The sequence below is a fragment of the Etheostoma cragini genome, chromosome 14, assembly GCF_013103735.1.
Source record: "Etheostoma cragini isolate CJK2018 chromosome 14, CSU_Ecrag_1.0, whole genome shotgun sequence".
Classification (NCBI taxonomy): domain Eukaryota; kingdom Metazoa; phylum Chordata; class Actinopteri; order Perciformes; family Percidae; genus Etheostoma; species Etheostoma cragini.
In genome coordinates, this window is record NC_048420.1 from 21,757,309 (window position 1) to 21,773,806 (window position 16,498).

The 16,498-nt window shown below is 41.1% G+C and overlaps 1 protein-coding gene across 5 annotated transcripts in view; it reads right to left on the reverse strand.

Moving 5' to 3' along the window:
* Positions 1-14,582: 14,582 nt before the first annotated feature.
* The window catches only part of rxrba (retinoid x receptor, beta a), a 15,938-nt gene continuing 14,022 nt past the window's right edge, over positions 14,583-16,498 (reverse strand). For all 5 annotated transcript variants that reach the window (XM_034891662.1, XM_034891665.1, XM_034891663.1 and 2 more), the window contains 3 exons: positions 16,133-16,224; positions 15,875-15,980; positions 14,583-15,578 (listed from right to left, as the gene is read on the reverse strand). In XM_034891662.1, the coding sequence (XP_034747553.1) occupies positions 15,431-15,578; positions 15,875-15,980; positions 16,133-16,224 (346 nt within the window). In that variant the 3' untranslated portion in view covers positions 14,583-15,430. The remainder of the gene's footprint in view (positions 15,579-15,874; positions 15,981-16,132; positions 16,225-16,498) is intronic.

Below are 16,498 nucleotides of genomic sequence, written 5' to 3' on the forward strand. Positions count from 1 at the left end.
ATTCTTAACTGATTCATAACTGGCTGTAATGTCAAAGGGTGACTAGTATCCAGCTGATAGAACAGCCTGGTGTGGCAACATCTGGGTCAACAGAAGCAAGGAAGACTTCAAGGATGGATGAGGCCGAGACCAGGGCGTCTGCAGGAGGATGGCAAGAGATGGCATTAGCTCTCGGAGACGGACTCAGCAAGTGCCTGCGGGCAGCTCTCTCTGTGCGCTATTTCCAAAAGAGAACCTTGTAATTACAATAAAGCGGCCATATTATATTGCTGACTTCCTTGAAAAGTCTGTATTTTACTGGGCAGGGCCCACAAATGCACACACACCCTGCTAGCCACAACACACTGAAATAGATCAGAGCGGGGGCTCGCCTGGGAGGAAACGGAGAAAGGGAGTGAACTGATACTTTCGGCACTCACAGTGGGGTCAAAGAGTATGTGTGTCCATGTGTGATGAATACACACTCCGTTTGGCATGAAGTTGCTGGAGGTGTGCAAAGCCAGGTAAAAAAAGGGGAATTTAGAAAGAGAATGGGTCACTGATTTTGAATCTGGCCCCTGAACACACACAGCTAACCACATACCTCGAAATAGGCAGGAGAAGAGGAGGAGTGAGGACCAGGGTGACTAAGGGGCAGAGCAAGGGAGGGACGAGGCACAGTAAGGGTACACCTAAGTGGGTGTGTTATTCTGTGTGGGGTGAGCTCTGAAGTTTGCGTGCCAACTGATGTATAACAGTGTGTTTGTGTGAGAGAGACAGAGTTTATACATGAGCACGTAGTATATTTTGACAAAGTGTACTAGTCTTTTGATAGCTGAACAAAGTAAAAAGAATGCAATGTGTGTGTTCCCTTCTCTCTCATTCTCAGCATTTTCAGTGTGTAAATGTTTCATTAGTGGCTTTCAACGCTTAGCAATTCTTTTTTGGGAGTTTGAATCCAGCTTCTTTTTGACATCAAATATAACGATAGGTCAACTCTAAGATGGGCTCAATTTACCACAATTACTCACTGTTAGAAGGCGATTTGCCCAGATGGTGTATAATGGCTGAACTAATAAAAGGCACTTACAAGGACTGGTGCTATAGCATGAACCAGAACGAGGAGAATATGCTATATTAAGCAAAAAAGTCAAATTATTTCTGCATATATTAATATAGTATAAGGAGCAGGTTTCATATACACAGTACAGTATATTAATTTCTTAAAAACACAAACATACATTCACACTAAAAGCCCCATTGTGCTACATAGAAGCATAAGCAGAAACTATCCACATCAAGTCCGCGCTAAAAATACCTGGAATTTTATCAAGTGTGCCCCAATTTTTCTTTTCTTTTTTATAAATGGCAATGAATATGGCCTAAGCCTGAAATAACCACATGAAGATCTCCATCTAAATACCAAAATGAAACATAGCCAGACATAAGAGAGAGATAGGACTCCAATGAAGGTTTGAAGAAACTGCTGCCAGCAAGGGGACGATAGGGCCGTGGAAAGGTACAGGCACAGGAATGAATAGAGAGAGAGAAGAGATGGGAGGGGGGAGGATTGGTGGGCAGAAAGCTGGTGGTGGGGGGCACACACAGGCATGCAGAGGGTGAGAGGGAATGAATGAAGGCCATTGATAAAGAAGGAGCGAGAGGATGGAGGTGAAAGGGAGGGAGAACGAGAGAGAGCGCAAAAGGGAGGGAGGAGGGATCAAACAGTATTTACACATGGAGATTCCAGAAAAAAACTGAGGCGGGGAGGGAAAATGTGGATGGATGGCTGGATGGCTGGATGGATGGATGGACGGATGGACAAAATAGCTTCGCTAACTGACCTACCGAGTAAAACACAGGGTGGGACCTTTTCGTCTTTTACACAGCAACATATTTGTATAATCAAAGACGCAGGTTTTTCCACAAATGAAGTCACTCACAGCTGTCAGTACACAGTAGGCTACAGTAACGTTTGGAGTAGTTTCCCTCAGAATGACCTCAGTTTAAAGGTGGCACTGAAGTTCCCATGAAATGAAAAACACATTTTCTGTGTTGTTAGTATCCCTGGTAATATTGTTCAAACAGTAAATAAAAATGACATTATTGTCTTTTTCTCTTCCTCGAATGTCTCAAAACGATGTTGATGACACACCTGGAACGTGGGAGCAAATCCAAAACTTTCCAGCCCACATGTGTGATAATATTAGGGTGATTGGCATCCATCTTTCAGGTGTGGACGTTCTGGTCAGTCTGCAATTAGCCACCATCAGCTGACTCTACTTTGAATGGCTCAAAGATTTAACATGATGACTGAGATAATAAAAAACACCTAAACAAATAAAACCATCTTTCAGATTTCTTTCGATAAAGTTAAGTTCTCCCTTATTAACACCAAATTACAATTGTGATTTCAACTGTGCATATTGTGGGTGCTTTAAATGTTTTTTACGTAGATCTCCCATTTAAGGACAATTTCTCTGAATCTTTAGCACACCTAATGGTTTAAATTGCCTTCTTCACACCCCATCGGTGCTCACTCTGGAAAGTTTGTTGATTCACATCTCTGTGCACAAATTCCACAAGTTAGAGGTGTTTTCTGAAGGAAAAGCCCAGTTGAACAGCCTAGTGAAAGGCTGGTTTTAACAATCCGGATGCACGGTACGGCAACAATAACACATAACTCGCCGACTAGACATCTGACAGAAATATCTCATGAGTAAGTAAAGCTGTACATTACCACCCTGCTTAAACTCAGAACAATCCAAATGCTCTGACTCGAGTCCTTGGGCTTGTGTCAGCATAGATTGAGTTGAACGGAACGTGCTATCTTGGACAGAAACAAGGTTGATTCCACCCAACAGACAGTTTGACTCTTCAGTCCACCTGACCTGCTCATCTTTGGAGTGGATCAACATCCAGAGAAAACCCCCAGTCAAAAACAGAAAGTACACAACAAGGAAACAGCACTAAGCAAACCGGCCTAATCCTGAATACTTCCAATGACACGATTTAATTTCTACAAGTCATCCTCTGTAATAATCACAAAGAAACAATTGGTCAAAATCAATCAAGAAGAACTTAGTTTATATTAATGACGAGTTACATCCGGCACCGTTCAGGTGCCACCGAAAATGTTGTCTTATGTCCCACATTTCGGCCGAATGTCCATTACGTTCTGCTTTGTTTGTGCTGGCATTTTAAACTCGATTTCCGAGGACAATGGTTAACTGCTCCTCAGACCCCTGCAGGGTAAATACAGACAACTAGCTAGAATCTGAGTTTTTTTGTTGCACAACTAAAACCACCTTTGAACGCACAAATGTTCCACCAAAACAAGTTTCTTTCCCGGGCTATTTTGCAGAGGCACCGTGGCTTCGTCCGGGGCTTAGCACTGCCCCAAAAATTGTGATTGGTTTAATGAAATATCAATAAACCAGAGCACATTTTTCTTCTATCCCAGACTGCTGTGTGGACTACAGTGCCGGACTCTGGCAGTGGGAGACTTTTAGGAACTTGTAGAACTCTAGAACTTGTTGAGATTTAACGCTCGCACCATCACAAGCTGTGGTTGCCTGTTAACAAAAAACTTGTATTGGGTTAAGAAAGAGCTCCTTGTTGACCCTGCCAAGTCAGGAGAGCATTTTTAGAAGGAGAAGATGAAGAACTAGATGATGACTGAGGACAGGTCTGTCTTGTAGGTTCATTGTAAGTGATGAAAGCAGAGGAGCAGCAAATATGTGAAGCATTACAAGTATTCAGTTGGTTGAACAGTGAAGGGACAGAGGGCAGTGAGGCCTGGCGTTAACCCAGACTGGTCAGCTGGACACTGGAGGTCGAGGCGAAGGTCAGGTGGGTCCTTTTGCCGTTGCCCTGACACCTTGCTATACCTGACCCAGCTGACCATTACATAGAACTGTTCAGGAGCCAGAGCAGCAGCCAGGAGCTTTTTCACACCAGCTGCTCAACTGAGCTTTAAGATGACCGGAGGTATTGGAACTGCATTTGTCTGTCGATCGCGAGGAACTGGTTTCACAACAACCGTACAGAGAAGGAAGAGTGTTCATTTGGAAATACTGTATATCCATCATTAGGGAAAAGTGTCAACGTGATTACAAATCAGGAAGGCATTCAGTTTGACACATAGATTTGGCTTTGCTTTTTTCTTGGTATTCTGTTGGGGAAACTAATTACACTAACAATACATTAACATTAGCTGCAGCAGTAAAGTTTGTCAGATTATAATGGTTGCCCTGATGGCAGTAGTAATTGACTTGATGCACACGTGACATCAATGCTCCATTTAAATTTTCATGTCAATACACACAGGAAAGAGTTTTTCTGTTAAGTGTAAACACAGTGTGGGTTAACAATATACACCTTTAACATAACTAATACGTTTATAATATATGTAGGCTTGTTTTAACACAGAGACCTTTGTTACTACACATTTTTAGTTTGTATATACATAGCATTGTATGTCTGTCAGTATGCAGGGCGTGAGAACAAGAGGCTTCCAAACACATGCCAGTGCTGTGTACAACACTTGTTTCTGATTGGCTCTTGTATCACCTCAAACAATTCCTTAAAAAACTGTTCTAACCGTGGATAAACATCAAGAAATTCTCTTTGCGTCGAGGGTACCTTTTTTCATAAATTTCTCCAACGAACCTACATGTTGCCAAATATTAGATTTTCTATGTGACACTTTATGCTGTGGATATTCATTTTAAAATCGTTAAATTATTATAATTATTATGCTGTGTTAAATGTCTTGGTTTTATCAGCTCACCAAGGCAAGTTGTAATAGCAATAAAGTGAACTCAATTCATTTTTAAAGACAAACTTGTCCTGTTGAGCTCTATTCTCACAGAGGCCACTGACAGAGCGACTCCTCAGTCGGCCGAGGTCAATAAGGAATGCACCAGGGGAGAGGGAGGGAATGTACCACAGGGGTGTTGAGGAAAGGGGTGGGGTGGCAGCGGAGGAAACACAGAGGGGGGAAACAGAGGGGTCTTTTGTGAGACAGGAAGCTGCTGAGACCAGGGCCCTCTCTCTGGGTACAGTAGTGGAGCAGAGAGAACCCTGGGATTATGAGAAAGATGTGACCGAGGGGATGAAGACAACGTTAACTGAGGAGGCAGGAAAGCTCAGTGAGAGAAGGACACGAAGGAGAAGAAGACACCTGGGAGGTGGGACAAAGAAGACTGAGGGACGGAACAAGATGCAAGTTTCAGGATGTGAACGAATACGGCGTACAGTAGAAGTGAAAAGGGTAATATTGTACAATGTAGATATTACATTAATGATCTCAGAAGTTCTCAGATCAGCTGGTATCTGTCTATAATGGAATGGTATAAATATCTGTAAGTGATCCCAAACGTTTGACCGGTAGTGTCAAAACCCACCAGACAAAGCTGTAAAAGATATTCAAAAGAGATGAAAAGTGGAGGGAGTGAGGAGGAGGCTGAGAACAGAATCAGGACCCTGTGTGGGGGTGAGGCTCGGCTGTCCGAAGGACGGAAGCACCAGAGATCAAAAACAGAAAAACTAATAATTGATTTCCAAAACAGCAGGCTGAACATGCAGAGCGATAGTATTTGTTCACAGATACAGCGGGCAGTTAATGAGTTCAGGGAAAACCAGCAAATAAAAACAATCTGAGCTGTTATGGCCATGAGCTCATTGCTGTCGCTCTGTCCTCTGAAGTGCTTTCAAAGAGCTTTTCATCTCTGTTCAGTCCCATCCGGGCCATTCCTGTACGAACAAAACATGCACAGGCCAAGGCGGCAGGATAAATCGCTGTGATGCTGCAGAATGAAAATACTACCCTCCCTCTTCCTTTTCTCTCTGTCATCCCCTGAAAGCCTCTTCCTCTACATCTACTGTTTTTCCTTCGCTGACACATTTCGTCAACTCTCACGTTCAGTCTTGGTACACAGACAAGAGCTCGTTAATCCTCCCACACACAGACGGCACAGTCTCTCCTGTAGTGGCAGGGAAATCAAGAGGTGGCGCTTCGCAATCTTTCCATTTAAAATATTGCACCCCATTTAGGTGCACTGCCCCCGATCACACACAAAAGAAGTCATTAATAAAGTTCCTGGATGTTTTACATGATTAAATTCAATACGAGTTCCTGCACGGACTGTTCCTTAATTCATTTTTGAAAAGTGTTGAATCTGTTGAATGTTGTAAAATGCATCTTTCAACCTAGGCCACATCCCTTTATAATCAGAGCTCAATTACTAATCAGTATCATGGTTGAATGACAGTGGTCTAGCAGTGTAAAATAAACGTGCACCAATAAAATATATTTATAGACTTTTATAGATTTAATGCAGACTTTTCTAATGCAGAATTCCCCCCAAAAATGTGCTGTTTACCAGTGTTGTATTAAGTTTTAAATCCCCAGTTGTGAGTGGCACCATGATGATGTCTTTCTGAACCTTTTTTTTCAGCACACTTCTTAGTCGGACATATTTTTATCTGACATGTTCCCCTGATTAGAAAGCAAGAACAACCAACCTCAAATGTAAAATGATATACTTTATGTGGGACCGATTCTCAGTTTCACCCAGATTTAGCTCTGCTCAGGAGGCGCTCTCAGTCATCTAAGTGTACCTTGGCTCAGATTTGGTCTCTATGTAGCGTATCATTACAGCTGAAAGAACATGGGGACAGTGGCTGACCAGTAATTTGCCTTCCCTAAATGTTGTCACAAGTCATTCCAAAGCTTCTTCCCATCCCCGCAGTCTGGACCTTACAGAGGCAACAAACTGTATAATGCAGCAACTAGTTCACCTTCATACACTAGAAAAGGATAAGCAACTTGTTCAGACAGTATTGTATGTAAAGTTGAAACACATTTGGCCCAAATTTCACACTAATAGCTGCTTTTACTACTGGCCGTCACCCAATAGACATGAGACTGTAGTCAGACATACAAGTAGCTTTTAAATTTATCGCAGTAACACTTAAGGCTGCCAACACTAGATGGTTTTAAGCAGCAAGCTAAATACTTTTTTTGTGGCGTACAAATTCCAGAAAACACAATACTACAAATAGTCATTATCAGTGGTAGAATATAACTACGGTATTTGACTTTCCTTTTCATGCCACTTTTTACATCTACTCCACTACATTTCAGAAAGAAATATTGTACTTTTTACTCCATTTCATTAATCTGACAGTTTTAGTTCATCTGCAAATAAAGATTCTGCCACAGAAAACACATATAGTTTATAAAATATGTTGTTTATAATTGAACTACCCAACAATAAACAGTATACACCTACAAGTCCAGCTGAAATGATGATGATGATGATGATGATGATGAGTAATTTTACTTAAGTAACATCTTTAATGCAGGACTTCCTGCATTACTTACTTGTAACAGTGTATTTTTACAGGGCGGTATACATAAATTTACTTAAGTAAAAGGATCTGAATACTTCTTATAATAATAATAATACAGTCTTTATTTTACTGTGTAGGTCTACCTACCTAACTAGAACAGAAAATAACAGTGAGCAGCAAGCACACCTGACATCTTCTGTACATCTTTTTAGATGCACAGCAGTAACATTCACCCGGTGTAAATTGACATTTGTAAAGCAGCAATTAAAGAGGAATTTAACCCTCGTTTATCAAAGGTGTCTTTCTGCTGCGCTCACCCTCACACGCTGGAGGGGAGTGGGGTGAAAAACAGGAGTGAGTGAGAGAGAGAGAGAGAGAGAGAGAGAGAGAGAGAGAGAGAGAGAGACAAAGAGTTAGAGCCAGAAGGAGACTGGGCAGAGAGGAGGGCAGGAAAGACACTGAGAAAGAGATTGAAAGGATAATAGACAGGATGGAGGGAGTCAAAATGAGAGGGGAGATAATGAAAGCAAAAGGAGGAGAGGGAAATACAAGAAGGTGAGACAAGATAGCAATGAGGATTGAAAAGTGAGTCAGGAAAAAAAGATGTATAGGTGGAATTATTGGAAATGGAGAGGAGGTCGCAGACTGGCAAGATGCAAAAAGGCCTGAGACAGGTTTGGAAACATGATGGAATATAGTTTAAAGAGCGCACTCGAACAGACCACTAGGTGTCTACAATTATAAACCATAATTCACTGGATTTATTTTAAAGCACTAAATTTCATGTCATAGCGTTAAGTGACTCTGTGCTCAGATTTAAAAGGGGGAAAATCAGAATGGTTGCTGGTGGAAATCCTATTTTGAAACACAACACTTAAAACATCATGTTGGCAATTATTTTTGCTGAATGAAATTGAGAAACTTACTTTCTGGTTATATGGTCTTCATTAAATATGATGCTGCTGACATGGCTACAATGTGTTTCATGGTCCTGAACAGAAAACTCTTTGTGCGTGCTCCCTCTGCTGTCAGCAGCTGCTACTACAGGCGGCGCTTCTGCTGCGGCACGCTTGGCTCACCCATCTGCAACATGGAAAGTGATGCTTAACCTCAAACTCATTTGTCTTAGGCTATATATTCAAGTCATGGTAATCAAACAAATATTTACAGCACAATTATCACTACCCTGCATTGGAGTTTAAGCCAAATATTTCTCAATATGAACAATTCTAAACTCCTAAGATTTAGCCTGCAGTAAAACACAAGAGGCCAAAGGATCTGGTGGATCTATAACCGGACCAACCACACAAACCGTGTGTGGTTTATGTGTGGAGAAAACATAATAATACTGTAACTACTGCTATGTCTACACACATTTCTGTGTTCCACATTTCTGTTGTACCTAAACTGTAACTAATAACACCGTACAGGGCTATTTTATTGGATGAAATATTGAGGTTACGAACAATTTTGTGGCCCCAAACCAGTCTAATAATAAAAACATCTATTGCATTATCTTTACTGTCAGTCAAACAACATGCATGAACACAAGGTTCTGCCACATTTTATATAACTGCTCTTAAATCCTTTAAATATTCAGAGTTAGCAGAACTCTAAAAACTGACATACAATTTCAGTAATTTGATAACAGTAATTGACATTCATTTGTGTGCATCATATCTGGCATTGAATAGTGAGCTTCACAGTGGAAGAAAGAAGAAGAGCTACTCTGCACAGACTGTCAGAAAGGAGGGATGAGATAGGTGGAGGGAGTGAGAGAGAGATCAGCCCCTGTGTACATGGCCACACAGATACAAACTCATGCCCACATTCTTGTCTTTAACATTTAAATATGTGGCAGAGGGAATAGAGCCACCAGTGCAGGGTGAACCTATGTACCCATAAAAATGTTCTGATGTCAGTTCTGCTTCTTCGTTATTGGCCAAGGTACATTAAGTGGGCAAGGAGGCAATTTCACGACCATACTGGTCTAATCAAGGGAGGAGGTGAAGCGACGGGAGACCACAGTTGTTGAATCTTTGGCGAGGACAAGAGGTCAGTGCTCCCTCTAGAGGTTGAAAGACAGGAGTGCGGCGCAAGCGGTCGCCAGGGGCCCTGCGGTCCTGCCGGACTGAGGAGCACACCATCCTTTCTCCAGTAGGACACAGTGGGAGCCAAGATTAGACCATCCATTTCATAGTCAGCGAGTGGGTGTTTTGTGTGGAGCAAAAAGGAAATAAATGTATTGTAATTTCAACTCCCATTGTGTTAAGGGCATGTATTATTTCCTTTCAATCTTGCAATAACTGAAATTATTTGGAACAAAAGTGTAAAAAGTGTATCTTTGCAGTTTTAGAAGTGATATTTGCTTTTTAAAATAAATGAAAATACTTCACATTCAGTAATAAAATCTTTACTCGGACATGATACAACAAACAGAAAGAAGATTCAGAATTAATATTCATTTTTTTTCTTCTTCTTTCAATCCCCAAAGCACACAATAGTCAATCAGCTCCATGTGTACAATGGAGTAGGATACAAACAGGACAAACAAGAACGGAAACAAGAGAAAGAGAGAATATTGGACAAAAAGTGACATATTCATTCAGATTTTACAGTTCTTGTATTTGTTTAATACTTTGTAATAAACAAAGGATGAATACAATAGTCGGAGAAAAGGGAGACAGGAAACAATACAAAAAAAACACTGTGCGAATTTCTTTAAGGTGAAGAGTAAACAATTAAGGAAGATTCTAGATCTACTGGAAAATCGGTTTTCTGGTTTTCTTGATCGACATTTGAACACCTGATCTGAGTCACCAAGTCACTGACCCTCTTTTCTTCCCTTCTTCTCTCTCTAACCTACCCATCACATTTCTTCCAACCTTAAACTCCACCAACAACAACCTCCTCCTTGAAGAGAGCAATCATATTCAAATGATCTCTACCATCAAGTTCCTTCAATGTAACCCGATCCTGCTCACAAGTGTCTCTAGCAAACCAGACCTGTGGATTCTGGTGGCCTTTGAATTATGTCTACAATAAGAGCCATTTTCTCCCGCATAATCTAAAATCAAATTTGGAATTTTTTTTTATTGCTGGTAGTATCCAGCTACAGCCACATAGGACTCCAACACAGTAAAAACAGGTTGCCATGGACCCGGTCGCAGAAAACAACCAAACAAATGCAACTAAAGAAGATCAGGTCATATATGCATTTCCCTGTGTCTTGGAAACCAAAGCAGACGTTTTAAGGGTCAGGGAACCCAATAAAAAAAGCACCAATGCACAGGTTGAGCACCAAGAGGGGGCCACACACTGGTCTACTTCTCTCTCCAGTGACCAGTGATCCCCTCTCCCCACGAGCTGTTGTTCCATTCCTATTAGGGCGCCTCTTTAGTATGTACTACATAGACCAAGGGTAACGCACACTCTTTAGTGTACTGTACAAGAATCACAACATACATGACAAACACTGGGGACTGAGTGGCCCTCCATTTAAAAACGGCCACATCCGCAAACAACTTGGCAATGATAAATAAAACCAGTGAGGGTGGTGGTTTCAAGGCTGCATAGCACACACTGCCTCATCAATTACAATGGGATGGGCCCTGGCTCCAAGGGGGGTGTCATTAGGTAAAAATGCTGCCCTGATATCTCACAATGATCTATTCTTCAGTCACAACCTGCGATCCATTTAAAAAATAGCATTTTTAATCAATGTTTTTATTTTCAGAAAGCGAGTAATTTTAAAAGGTATCAAAGGCGGCAACAACAATACTGCTACACAGTCAAAAGGTCACAGCATGCGTCTGCCTTGAGTGCACACGATTGCAATGAAACAATTGCGGGCGGTTGCGTTGCGATCCGGCGGTCTCCCATAGTGACCGCAGATCGCCTCTGCTCTGCCGTCAAGTAAAGTAAGCCAAGAGTGACACACAGCACTGAATCGCTTCCTTACGCCTCCAATGCTTGTCCCACGAAAAGCTTCACATCCTCTTCAAACTTCCAAGAATCAAAAGGATTATTTTACAAGTCAAAGACCCGAAATGTTCAGCCCACATGGGCTAGCCAATAAGCCTTTGTTAAGTTTAAAGTAAAGCAGTGGAGATGGAGCAAAGTTGAGAGAGGGAGGAAGCTGGGTTGTATCGATAAAGCATCAGATCAACAAGCCAGTTCGTCACCCCACCAGCTTGGCTCCTTTTCCTCTGTGCATCATTTGATTACACTGCTCAACAAACCAAAAAACAGCGCTCAGCACATCACCGCCAAATAGTATCTGCCAGTCAAAAGGCGTAGCTGCTGACAGATTCATGAGGTGGCTTAAAAGCATACACATGTAGCCACACATTCCCTATGAAAAATGCTAAAAAAAAAAAAAAAAATGAAATACCCAACCACCAGCTATTGCAAAAACAGTTTGCTTGATCAGCAAAGCTTAAAGTGGCTTAGTATACAGAACCTGCATTGACTATATAGCCTTTTTATCGGTTTATCATCCTCTAAATGACCTAAGCTCAAAGCAAAATGTTAAGAAATATATAAATGGCAAAACTTAAACACATTGCTGTTACATGGAAATGGGAATTCTAAAAATAAATTCACTGCCAATCAATATTAAATGATGTAACAGACTAAGCTACATGTAGCAAATGCCAGAAACATATACACATATTGCATGACAACTGTTTACCACAATATGAATATACAAGTTGCATATTTATACTTTTTAAATGACTCATCAACAAAGACTGGCATTTGCAGTCAGCTGTGTATGTGATTAGAATGTTTTTTCTTCGTTTTTAATGTGGATCCAAATAGTGGATCCTTCAGCACTTGACTGATTGTGTAATAATTCCCATCTCCAGCTCTAAACGTGAGGCAGTAGCAGCAGGCTTAAACATTCAACAGAGGAAGCTCATAAAATAAAATACTGCAGAGATAGTTGCTGAGATGTCAGCCTAGCAGAAGATGAGCACACAGCCTTAAGTCAGCCCACTGGCTAAGGAAAAAGTGGGTTGCACTCACAAACTTCATTCCACAGTCAAACTGTCTTGTGTCTCCAGATCACAGTTCTCCAATTTTGGTAGCCACAAAATCCTTTTCACTCAAGTCTTTGAGACCATACAACATTATATACAGTACAAGAATACTAGCAGATGTTGGTGCTTGCCACCTAACTCATAAGCTTGCCATCACCTTAATATTCTTTCCCAACAAACACCAAGATGAGGCAGCAATGGTTCATGAGGGTCTGGCTGTTCTCTGCATATGGTGACTACTTTGCCGAGTTGGCCCGCACATGGATTGAGAACAACTGAAACACCACCAAACTCTAAGGTTAGACCAATTTACGGACATGTAAAACAAAAACACCTGTCTTACAGGTCATCAAACTGTCAGCCTCCAAGTCCACATCACATTGGGGAGGCCATGGATCCTCTCAGAGAAGTATGTGGCCTCTCCACAGGGCATGTAGCTCCTTGCTCATTCTGGTGAAGCAATTAAAGTAGATAGTGGACCACCAGCTATTTTAATTGCTTCTACCAATCAAACGGCTTTCTAAAATACAAAAAAGACACAGGCTGTCTTGTAGAGTACAAAGACTTATCAGCCACAGCAAAAACGAACCAGCACTTATACGGTGTTCATTTTCCATAGTTGGGACTCTACAATAAAGTGAGGGGTCATAAAGTTAACAAAAAGAAAAACAAATCAAAGAAGGAGTCCTACATCCTAAATGAATGATTTGTCTGTGTACTTGCATACTGTGTTTGCATTGATGTAAATGTGCATGTCTTAAAACTGAAAGACCATTTTAGTTATTTTAGCACCTGGTAGAGGTCAGCTGTACCTCTTCCCTGTAGAATGATACTGCAAAATGTATGTTCTTAATTGATATTAAACGTGGTGACTAATAAGGCTAAACATACCTCACAATGTCAACACTGTCTTAAATACAAAAAAAAAGGTAATAAATCTTTGTGTACCCCAGTATTGCTCACCTTTGAGCATGCGTAGACTGTCAATTCATAGTTTAGTGTATTTCTCCCGATCATGTGGTAGCTGCATTTGGCTTTTCACTGCAATGCTCAGATTCAGTTGGACACAAATTTCAATCACAGTAAACGTAAAGAGCAATTGTCAATGAAAAATTCAGCCAATCAATTTCCAAGAACAACAAACACTGGCAGACGTTAGTGCAAAAGCAGCAGTGAGGTGTGGTTTGGCCCTGGGCTCAATAATAACTTCATGGGGATTTCCATATATGGGAGGCAAGGTCTAATGTTGATTCAACAGAAGAAGAAAAAATAGAGCTTATAAATTTCTTTGTAGGAGCCACATATTTCACAATCATATGAATGTGTAAAGGACTTTGTTTCTGCATGACTTTTTTTTCTTTTGTATTATTTACATCTACTGTACAAAAGTTGCAAGCACTGAGCCGATAAACACTGAATAAAGATTCCAAAGCCTCAGGTAGTAGGTGTAGGATTTCCATTTTATAGCGCTAACTTATTTCATTATTGCATTACAGTAACAAAACACAAGTAATTCAAACACTTATGCATTGTTTATCAATCTATAGTCACAGCCAGTGATCCATCCATTGAGGGGGATCTGTATTACAGATAAGCCAAACTTGACTTTGATTGATGACAATGGTGAAATGAAATGTTAAATTATTGCCACTGTCAGATCATTTCAGCTGGTCTCTATATTTTCCGCAGCATCTTGAAAACAACTCAGATAGATGCTGACCAATTATACACAAGACTATTTAAAGGACAAAGAAAATATTTGTTCTCTTCTATAGCCAATGGACCTGGTTCTCATTACAAGAAGTGGCCAATTATTTAGCAAATTCTATACAAATCATCACATCTGATTAAAAAAATGAATGCAATAATTGGAAAACCCTACACATAGTACCTTCAGGGTCATCTTAGGTGTCTGATAATATACAATCATTTTTAGGAAACAGGAACATTTACACAGTTACAACTCACAAAAGTGCATACATGACCAACAGCAAAAGGAGGAAACAGGAGATAAAAGACAGACAACTATGATTTGTCTTGCATGAAGCTGTACTTCCTGCAAACCTCAAGCTGTTTAAAATGCCAACCAACTGCCAAAATACAGAAAAGGATTAAATTCAAAACTAGGAAGAAAAAATTAAATTCAAGTCAGTCTTCTTGTCTTACAAAGCCCGCTGTGCGCATCAGGGTGGGAGGGACAAAGTTTGTTTAACAAAGTGCTCCCACTCCCCTTTTCCTGGATTTCAATGCCTTGGAAAAAGCTCTCATTTCATGAGTACAGTACTCCAAAATAGAAACTCAGTTTCAGCATGAATATTAAAAATAAACAAAGTATTTCAATGTTTATGAGATTGGATGAACTCACTGGGAGGGTGTATCTGCTTGTCCATTATACAACACCTCCTGACCAATAAGAAGAGAATAACTTTGATGATGGGCAGTTGATTTAAATGCTACGCACCTGATTTTAAGCTAAAACCATACATGAATAACTAACCAGATAGTGATGGATAAATACACAGATGCTGCTAGCAGTGAAACTAAGTAACCCAATTAAAAACAGGGAAAATGTACCAGTTACGCAGAAGCAGAAACCCACTGGGAGATGAGGATGTGAAATTGAAGGCTAACTTAAAATTAAGACATTTACTGAATATGTGTGATAAAAAGGAGATATATTCCTTGAATCTTAACCCCCACGGTGGAAAACTGATTATGGGAAAAGGTGTAAATGTGTGTTTGAGTGTGTATTAGCATAGTTCATTCAGAGCCATATCATCTGTGTATTGATTATGTTTGCATTTCAATTCACGTATGCAAATTAGGCTCTGCATGTGTGAACATAATTAGACAGCGTGTGTGTGTGTGCGTGTGCGTGTGTGTGTGTGTGTTTGCGTGCGTGTGTGTGTGCGAGAGAGCCGGTACATTAAAGCCAGCAGGTCCTGCAGTTTTAAGTGAGGCCCAATGAGAGGAGCCAGAGACCCAACATGGGGTGACGTGTTGGTAATCCCGCTGTGCATCGGATCCTGACCGGACTGAACCTGGCTCCTCTAGGTGATCTGATGAGGCGCCTCTAGCATCTCCATCAGGAAGGTGTCGATGGGCGTGTCTCCGATCAGTTTAAAGAAGAACAGATGCTCCAGGCACTTCAGACCAATGGAGCGCAGTGCTGGGAGCCGGAGGAGGAGCTTTGCAAACCTTGACGATGGAGGGAAGGATAAGAAGGAGAGCAGAGAAAAATAACAGTAGATCTATAAGTCATGTAAACTGAAAACCAGAACTCAGAAGATGCAGGAAGCATCTTTATGGTAGATTTCTTTTGTCTGTCTTGTCACTGCATCATACCCAGCCTCCAACCAACTGCTACAGTGACATGTTAAAGCTACTGAGCTAAAAATGATTTTCAGTCTTGTAATGTCCAAGAATCAGTGCCACCCTTCACAACCAACAACCTCACCTCTTACTTTTCAGTATGTCTGTGTGTTACTGCCTACCTGCCCTGCTGATCTGGGTATTTCTGTTTGCAGTAAGACTCAAGAGATGCGTACACCCTCTCTCTCAAGAGCTCCACCTCGCTGGGGTTGGACAAGCCCTTGGCATCTTCAGGTGAAACAGAGAACATTTACATTACCTCTATATGGAAATTAAACAAATTTCACGTTTCCTATTGCAGAAATGAATTTGTCCACTTTAGTTTGATGTCCTTCATGATAATTTCCTCGTGAGTTTCAACCTGCTGCCTTTCTAAGTACCTGGGTTGAAAAGGATGATGGCACGAAGGCAGCCGAGCTCCGTCTTGTCCATTTGCATGTCTCTCATCTTACTTACAAGCTCTGTCAATACTCTGCAGAAAGAAGAGGAGATTTACAGGAGAAAACCAGATGGAGACAATCCCAGATTAGGGAAGAGAGAGGAGGCCGGTTAGAGGACGGGAGGTAAAGAAAAAAGAGAGAGAAAAATAAAAAAGAAGAGGAAGAAAGGGAGGGACTAAGAGAGTAAGAATAACAGAGAGGGACCAGATTTTACGGTCACTTCTCAATGTAATTTCTTCATGTCTAAACTAGCGAGGGCATGGTTGGACTGCTGGTTCTGCAGATAAACCCCCCCAAAACAAACAC